This window comes from Poecile atricapillus, chromosome 37 (assembly GCF_030490865.1).
Source record: "Poecile atricapillus isolate bPoeAtr1 chromosome 37, bPoeAtr1.hap1, whole genome shotgun sequence".
NCBI classification, from domain to species: Eukaryota; Metazoa; Chordata; class Aves; order Passeriformes; family Paridae; genus Poecile; species Poecile atricapillus.
Genome location: NC_081285.1, coordinates 2,017,673 through 2,026,502, shown reverse-complemented (window position 1 = coordinate 2,026,502; position 8,830 = coordinate 2,017,673). Strand labels below are relative to the sequence as shown.

At 51.1% G+C, this 8,830-nt stretch overlaps 1 protein-coding gene across 1 annotated transcript; it reads left to right on the top strand.

Moving 5' to 3' along the window:
• Positions 1-8,801, top strand: PPP1R14B (protein phosphatase 1 regulatory inhibitor subunit 14B). Its single transcript, XM_058861614.1, has 4 exons — positions 1-290; positions 3,449-3,532; positions 5,899-5,931; positions 8,445-8,801. Exons 1-4 carry the CDS (start codon positions 36-38, stop codon positions 8,511-8,513), a joined length of 441 nt encoding a protein of 146 aa, XP_058717597.1. The 5' UTR covers positions 1-35; the 3' UTR covers positions 8,514-8,801.
• Positions 8,802-8,830: the final 29 nt, after the last annotated feature.

The following is an 8,830-nucleotide window of genomic DNA, read 5'->3' as shown; positions in this document are numbered from 1 at the left end:
CGGGGGCGTGGCCGCTTCCGGTCGGTGGTCCCGGCATGGCGGAGCCGCGCGGCGGCCCCGGGCCCCCCCCGGCCCCGGCGGCGGCCGCAGCCCCGCCCGGAGCCCCGCACGCCCAGGCCGGGCCCCGCGTTTGCTTCGCGGCGGCGGCGGCGGCGGCGGCGGCACCGGAGGAGGGCCCGGGGCGGGGCCGCGGGAAGGTCACGGTGCGCTACGACCGCCGTGAGCTCCGCAAGCGGCTGCACCTGGAGGAGTGGATCCTGGCACAGCTGACCGCGCTCTACGACTGCCGGGTACCGGAACCGGCACCGGAACCGGGATTGGAACCGGAACCGGCGAGCCCAACCGGGACCGGGGGAACCGGGATGGGGGGAACCTGGATTGGTACCGGGACCGGCCAGCCCAACCGGGACCGGCACCGGGGATGGGGGGAACCGGGATTGGTACCGGAACCGGCGAGCCCAACCGGGACCGGGACCGGGGATGGGGGGAACCGGGATTGGTACCGGGACCGGCACCGGGGACAGGGAGAACCGGGATTGGAACCGGGGATGGGGACAGGGGAGGGAATCGGAACCGGGATCGGAACCGGGGGTGGGGACAGGAGAGGGGATCCGAACTGGAATCGGAACCGGCACCAGGGGTGGGGGGAACCGGGATCGGAACCGGCACCAGGGATCCGAACCAGGATCAGAACCGGGCATGGGGGGAACCGGGATCGGGACCGGGACCGGCACCGGGGATCGGAACCGGGGGCATGGGCGGGACCGGCACTGGGGATGGGGGGAACCGGGATTGGAACCGGGATCGGAACCGGGGATGGGGGGATCAGAACCGGGATCAGAACCGGGGATGGGGGAATCGGAACCGGGATCGGAACCGGGGATGGGGGAATCGGAACCGGGGATGGGGGAATCGGAACCGGGGATGGGGGGAACCGGGATTGGAACCGGGACCGGCACCGGGGATGTGGGGATTGGAACTGGGGATGGGGGAATCGGAACCGGGATCAGAACCGGGGATGGGGGGATCGGAACCGGGGATGGGGGGAACCGGGACCGGAACCGGGGATGGGGGAATCGGAACCGGGATCAGAACCGGGGATGGGGGATCGGAACCGGGATCAGAACCGGGGATGGGGGGATCGGAACCGGGGATGGGGGGATCGGAACCGGGATTGGAACCGGGGATGGGGGGATCGGAACCGGGGATGGGGGATCGGAACCGGGATCAGAACCGGGGATGGGGGGATCGGAACCGGGGATGGGGGGATCGGAACCGGGATTGGAACCGGGACCGGCACCGGGGATGGGGGGATCGGAACCGGGATCAGAACCGGGGATGGGGGGATCGGAACCGGGATCGGAACCGGGGATGGGGGAATCAGAACCGGGGATGGGGGGATCAGAACCGGGGGCATGGGCGGGACCGGCACCGGGGATGGGACGGGGTGAGAGCCCCACCGGGAGCGGCTCCGGGACCCCCTCGGGACCAAAGAATCGTCCCAGATCTGTCCCGAAAATCCCCCCAAAATCATCCCAAAATCATCCCAAAATCACCCCAGATCAATCCCCAAAATCATCCCAAAATCATCCCAAAATCACCCCAGATCAATCCCAAAATCCACCCAAAATCCACCCAAAATCATCCCAAAATTAATCCCAAAATCCCCCCAAATCACCCCCAAATCAATCCCAAAATCATCCCAAAATCCCCCCGAATCAATCCCCAAAATCCCCCCCAAATCACCCCAAATCACCCCAAAATTAATCCCAAAATCCCCCAAAATCAACCCCAAAATTAATCCCAAAATCACCCCAAAATCAACCCCAAATCAATTTCAAAATTAATCCCAAAATCCCCCCAAAATCACCCCAAATTAATCCCAAAATCACCCAAAATCCCCCCAAATCAATCCCAAAATCAATCCCAAAATCACCCCAAATCAACCCCAAAATTAATCCCAAAATCCCCCCAAATCAACCCCAAAATTAATCCCAAAATCACCCCAAAATCCCCCCAAATCAAACCCAAAATCAATTCTAAAATCACCCCAAAATCACCTCAAATCAATCCTCAAAATTAATCCCAAAATCACCCCAAAATCACCTCAAATCAATCCCAAAATTAATCCCCAAATCATCCCAAAATCCCCCCAAATCAATCACAAAATCAATCCCAAAATCCCTCCAAAATCACCCCAAAATCAACCCCCAAAATTAATCCCAAAATCCCCCCAAATCACCCCAAATCACCCCAAAATCATCCCAAAATCACCCCAAATCCATCCCTAAAACCATCCCAAATCATTCCCAAAATTAATGCCAAAATCACCCCAAAATCCCCCAAAATCATCCCAAAATCCCCCCCAAATCACCCCAAATCAATCCCAAAATTAATCCCAAAATCCCCCCAAATCAACCTCAAAATTAATCCCAAATTTCCCCCAAATCAACCCCAAAATCTCCCCAAAATCCCCCCAAATCAACCCAAAATTAATCCCAAATCCCCCCAAAATTAATCCTAAAATCCCCCCAAATCAATCCCAAAATTAATCCCAAAATCCCCCCAAATAAACCCCAAAATTAATCCCAAAATCACCCCAAATCCCCCCAAAATCATCCCAAAGTCACCCCAAATCAACCCCAAAATCACCCCAAAATCCCCCCCAAATTAATCCAAAAATCACCCCAAAATCCCCCCAAATCCATCCCCAAAATTACCCCAAAATCCCCCCAAATCAATCCCAAAATTAATCCCAAAATCACCCCAAAGTTAATCCAAAAATCACCCCAAAATCCCCCCAAATCCATCCCCAAAATTACCCCAAAATCCCCCCAAATCAATCCCAAAATCATGCCAAAATCCCCCCAAAATCACCCCAAAATCACCCCAAAATCCCCCCAAATCCCCCCAAATCACCCCAAATCACCCCAAAATTAATCCCAAAATCACCCCAAAACCACCCCAAATCAATCCCAAAATCATCCCAAAATCACCCCAAATCAACCCCAAAATTAATCCCAAATTTCCCCCAAATCAACCCCAAAATTAATCCCAAAATCCCCCCAAATCAACCCCAAAATTAATCCCAAAATCACCCCAAAATCCCCCCAAATCAATCCCAAAATCATCCCAAAGTCACCCCAAAATTAATCCCAAATTTCCCTCAAATCAATCCCAAAATCATCCCAAAATCACCCCAAAATCCCCCCAAAATTAATCCCAAAATCCCCCCAAATCACCCCAAAATCACCCCAAAATCCCCCCAAAATCCCCCCAAATCCCCCCAAATCCCCCCAAACTCTCCAGGTTCCCCAGGACCCCAAATTGGGGCCTCTCCCCTCCCCCCACCCCCCCCGGGACCCCCAAATTCCCGGTGCAGGGACCCCTCCCCCATTTTGGGGGGGTCGTTCTGGGGGTCCTGCCCTGATTTGGGGTCCCCCCCCAGGAGGAGGAAATTCCGGAGCTGGAGATCGACGTGGACGAGCTGCTGGACATGGAGAGCGACGGCGCCCGCAGCGCCCGCGTCCAGGTACCCAAACACCCCCCGAAATCACACCAAATCAGCCTAAAACACCCCAAAATCACCCGAAATCACCCTAAAATACCCCAAAATCATCCCAAACCACCCCAAAATCACCCCAAATCACCCCAAAATCAGCCTAAAACACACCTAAATCACCCTAAATCACACCAAAACACCCAAAAATCATCCCAAACCACCCCAAAATCACCCGAAATCAGCCTAAAACACACCAAAATCACCCCAAAACACCCCAAAATCACCCCAAAACCACCCCAAAATCACCCCAAATCACCCCAAATCACCCGAAATCACCCTAAATCAGCCTAAATCACCCAAAAACACCCCAAAATCACCCCAAAATCACCCCAAAACACCCAAAAATCACCCCAAAACACCCCTAAAGCACCCCAGAATCACCCCAAATCACCCCAAAATCACCCCAATATCACCCCAAAACACACAAAAATTATCCCTAAAACACCCCAAAACTCACCAAAATCACCCCAAAATCCCCTCAAAATCCACCCCAAATCCCCCCCAAATCCTCCCCAAAATCCCGAAATCCCCCAAAATCACCCCCAAACCCCCCCAAAATCCCCCAAATCCCCCCAAAATCCCCTCAAAATGCTCCCCAAAATCCCCCCAAAATTACCAAAAATCCCAAATCCCCCCCAAACCCCCCCAAATCCCCCCCAAATCCCCCCCAAACCCCCAAAATCCCTGCAAAACCCCCCAAAATCCCCCAAAATCCTCCCCAAAATCCTAAACATCCCCCAATATCTCCCCAAATCCCCCCAAAATCCCCCCAAAATCCTCCCAAAATCCCTCTAAAATCCCCCAAAACCCCCCAAACCCCCCTAAAATCACCCAAATTCCCGAAATCCCCCCAAAATCACCTCAAAATCCCCCCAAATCCCCGCAAAACCCCCCCAAATCCCCTTAAAAATCCGCCTGAAATCCCCAAAATCCCCCTAAAATCCCCCTAAAACTGCCCCCAAATCCCCCCAAAATCTCCCCAAATTTCTCCCAAATCCCCCCAAAATCCCCCCAAAATCCCCCCCAAAACCCCCCCAAAATCCCCAAAAATCCCCCCAAAATCCCCTCAAAATCCTAAACATCCCCCAAAATCCCCCAAATCCCCCCAAAATCCCAAAATCCCCCCAAAATCCCCAAAAATCCCCAAAAATCCCCCCAAATCCCCAAAAATCCCTTCAAAATCCCAAAATCCCCCCAAATCCCCTTAAAAATCCCCCCAAAATCCCCCCAAAATCCCCTCAAATCCTCCCCAAAATCCCCCCAAATCCCCAAAAATTCCCCCAAAATCTCCCCAAATTTCCCCCAAAACCCCCGAAAATTCCCCCAAAATTACCCCAAAATCCCCCCAAAATTACCCAAAACCCCCCCAAATCCCCCCAAAATCCCCCCAAAATCCCAAAATCCCCCCAAATTCCCCAAATTCCCCCAAACCCCCCTAAAATCCCCCCAAAATCACCTCAAAATCCCAAAATCCCCCCAAATCCCCTTAAAAATCCCCCCAAAATCCCCAAATCCCCAAAAATTCCCCCAAAATCTCCCCAAATTTCCCCCAAATTCCCCCCAAAACCCCCCAAAATTACCCCAAAATCCCCCCAAAATTACCCAAAACCCCCCCAAATCCCCCCAAAATCCCTCAAAATCCCAAAATCCCCCCAAAATCCCCCCAAAATCCCCCAAACCCCCCTAAAATCCCCAAAAATCCCCCCAAAATCCCCCCAAAACCCCCCAAAATCCCCCAAAATTCCCCCAAAATCCCAAAATCCCCCCAAATTCCCCCAAATCCCCCCCAAATCCCCCCAAAATCCCCTCAAAATCTCCCCAAAAATCCCCCAAAATCCCCCCAAAATCCCCAAAATCCCCCCAAAATCCCCCCCAAATCCCCCCAAAATCCCCCCAAAATCCCCCCAAATCCTCCCCAAAATCCCCCCAAAATCCCAAAATCCCCCAAAATCCCCCCAAATCCGTGGCTGGGGGTTTGGGGTTTGGGGGATTTTGGGGGTTTTTGGGGGATTTTGGGGGATTTTGGGGTTTTTTGGGGATTTTTGGGGGTTTTTGGGGGATTTTGGGGTGGATTTTGGGGTTTTTTGGGGGTTTTTGGGGTTTTTTGGGGGTTTTTGGGGATTTTGGGGTTTTTTGGGGGTTTTTGGGGGTTTTTTGGGGATTTTTGGGGGTTTTGGGGGTTTTTTGGGGATTTTTGGGGTTTTTTGGGGTTTTTGGGGATTTTTGGGGTTTTTGGGGGTTTTTTGGGGATTTTTGGGGTTTTTTGGGGGGTTTTGGGGACCCCTCCCCAAATTTTGGGGGTCCCCGAACCCCCCCTGAGCTCGGTGCCCCCCCAGGAAATCCTCGTGGACTGTTACAAACCCACCGAGGTGAGCGCGGACCGGGATTTGGGGGGAATTTGGGGCATTTTGGGCAATTTGGGATTTTGGGAAGAATTTGGGGGATTTTGGGGAATTTGGGGGATTTTGGGGGATTTTTGGGGGGTTGGGAGGATTTTTAGGGACTTGGGGGAGATTTTTGGGGGATCTTGGGGTAATTTGGGGGTTTTGGGGGGAATTTGGGGATTTTGGGAGGATTTGGGGTGGATTTGGGGGGATTTTTAGGGATTTTGGGGAGGACTTGGGGGATTTTAGGGGAATTTGGGGGGATTTTTGGAGAATTTTTAGGGATTTGGGGGGATTTTGGGGATCTTGGGGGGTTTTGGGGGGATTTTGGGGGGATTTTTGGGGTTTTGGGGGGATTTGGGGGGATTTTGGGTGGATTTGGGGAATTTCGGGAGGATTTGGGGGATTTTTAGGGATTTGGGGGGATTTTGGGGCGATTTTAGGGGATTTGGGGGGAATTTTGGGGGAATTTGAGGACGATTTGGGAGGATTTTTAGGGATTTTGGGGAATTTTGGGAGATTTTGGGGGGATTTTGGGGGATTTTGGGGCGGATTTAGGGAATCTTGGGGGAATTTTGGGTGGATTTGGGAAGATTTGGGGGATTTTTAGGGATTTTGGGATTTTGTGGGGATTTGGGGGTTTTGGGGGGATTTTGGGAGAATTTGGGGGGGAGATTTGGGTGGATTTGAGGGATTTTGGGGTGATTTTGGTGGATTTTGGGTGGATTTTTGAGGGGATTTTTGGGAAATTTGGGGAATTTTGGGCTGGCAGGAATTTCAGGGACCCCCAGAAGGATTTTGGGGTGATTTGGGTGGATTTTGGGTGGATTTTTGGGGATTTTCAAGGAATTTGGGGGGAATTTTGGGTGGATTTTCAGGGATTTTTGGGGAATTTGGGGGAATTTTGGGGGGATTTTCAGGGATTTTGGGGAGATTTTTGGGGGGATTTTCAGGGATTTTGGGGGAATTTTTGGGGGGCATATTCAGGGAATTTGGGGGGATTTTTGGGGGGATTTTCAGGGATTTTGGGGGAATTTTTAGGTAAATTTTCAGGGAATTTGGGGGGAATTTTCAGGGATTTTGGGGGGATTTTTGGGGGGATTTTCAGGGATTTTGAGGGGATTTTTGGGGGGATTTTCAGGGATTTTGGGGGAATTTTTAGGTAAATTTTCAGGGAATTTGGGGGGAATTTTCAGGGATTTTGGGGGGATTTTTGGGGGGATTTTCAGGGATTTTGAGGGGATTTTTGGGGGGATTTTCAGGGAATTTGGGTGGATTTTTGGGGGGATTTTCAGGGATTTTGGGGGGATTTTTGGGGGGATTTTCAGGGATTTTGGGTGGATTTTTGGGGGGAATTTTGGGTGGATTTTCAGGGATTTTGGGTGGATTTTTGGGGGGATTTTGAGTGGATTTTTGGGGGATTTGGGGGGAATTTTGGGGGGATTTTCAGGGATTTTGGGGGAATTTTTAGGTAAATTTTCAGGGAATTTTTGGGGGGATTTTCAGGGATTTTGGGTGGATTTTGGGTGGATTTTTTTGGGGGATTTTTGGGGAATTTGGGGAATTTTGGGCTGGCAGGAATTTCAGGGACCCCCAGAAGGATTTTGGGGTGATTTGGGTGGATTTGGGTGGATTTTTGGGGGATTTTCAGGGATTTTGGGGGAATTTTTAGGTAAATTTTCAGGGAATTTGGGGGGATTTTCAGAGATTTTGGGGGGATTTTTGGGGGGATTTTCAGGGATTTTGGGGAGATTTTTGGGTGGATTTTCAGGGATTTTGGGTGGATTTTTGAGGGGAATTTTAAGGAATTTTTGGGGGGAATTTTCAGAGATTTTTGGGGTGATTTTCAGGGAATTTGGGGGAATTTTGGGGGGGATTTTCAGGGATTTTGGGGGAATTTTTAGGTAAATTTTCAGGGAATTTGGGGGGAATTTTCAGGGATTTTGAGGGGATTTTTGGGTGGATTTTCAGGGATTTTGGGTGGATTTTTGGGGGGATTTTGGGGGGATTTTCAGGGATTTTGGGGGAATTTTTAGGTAAATTTTCAGGGAATTTGGGGGGATTTTTGGGTGGATTTTCAGGGAATTTGGGTGGATTTTTGGGGGGCATATTCAGGGATTTTGGGGGGATTTTTGGGTGGATTTTCAGGGATTTTGGGGGGATTTTTGGGTGGATTTTCAGGGAATTTGGGGGGATTTTTTTGGGGATTTTGGGGGATTTTTTGGGAATTTGGGGGGATTTTTGGGGTGATTTTCAGGGATTTTGGGTGGATTTTTGGGGGGATTTTGAGTGGATTTTTGGGGAATTTGGGGGGAATTTTGGGTGGATTTTCAGGGATTTTCGGTGGATTTTTGGGGGGATTTTCAGGGATTTTGGGTGGATTTTGGGTGGATTTTTTTGGGGATTTTTGTGGAATTTGGGGGAATTTTTTTGGCATGAATTTCAAGGACCCCCAGAAGGATTTTGGGGTTCCCCTGACCCCCCCTTTCCCCCCCCAGGCATTCGTGGGGGATCTCCTGGAGAAGATTCGGGGGATGCAAAAACTCAACACCCCCCAAAAAAAATAACCCCAAAATCGGGGAAATCCCCCCAAAAACCCCAAAAATCCAGGGGGGGGAACCCCAAATTTCTCACCCCCCACCCCAATTCTGGGGGACCCCCCCATTTTTGGGGTCCCCCCTGCAGCGATAATCACTCCCCCCCTCCCCCACTGGTTTTGGGGGGTCCTGGGGGGGATTTTGGGGGGAATTTGGGGTTTTTTGGGGGGGATTTTTTTAGTTTTTTTTTTAAATTTGGGGGGGGTGGGGCTTGGGGTTGTTTTTATATGGGTTTAATAAAAGCACATTTGACATTTTTGGCTTCTTTTTTTGTCTTTTTTCACCCC

Bases quoted from the DNA above. Each gene is read 5' to 3' on its own strand.
- PPP1R14B (XM_058861614.1), top strand. From the start codon at position 36: ATGGCGGAGCCGCGCGGCGGCCCCGGGCCCCCCCCGGCCCCGGCGGCG. The intron at 291-3,448 runs GTACCGGAACCG...GTCCCCCCCCAG, and splicing joins CCGCGCTCTACGACTGCCGG to GAGGAGGAAATTCCGGAGCT. The intron at 5,932-8,444 runs GTGAGCGCGGAC...TTCCCCCCCCAG, and splicing joins ACTGTTACAAACCCACCGAG to GCATTCGTGGGGGATCTCCT.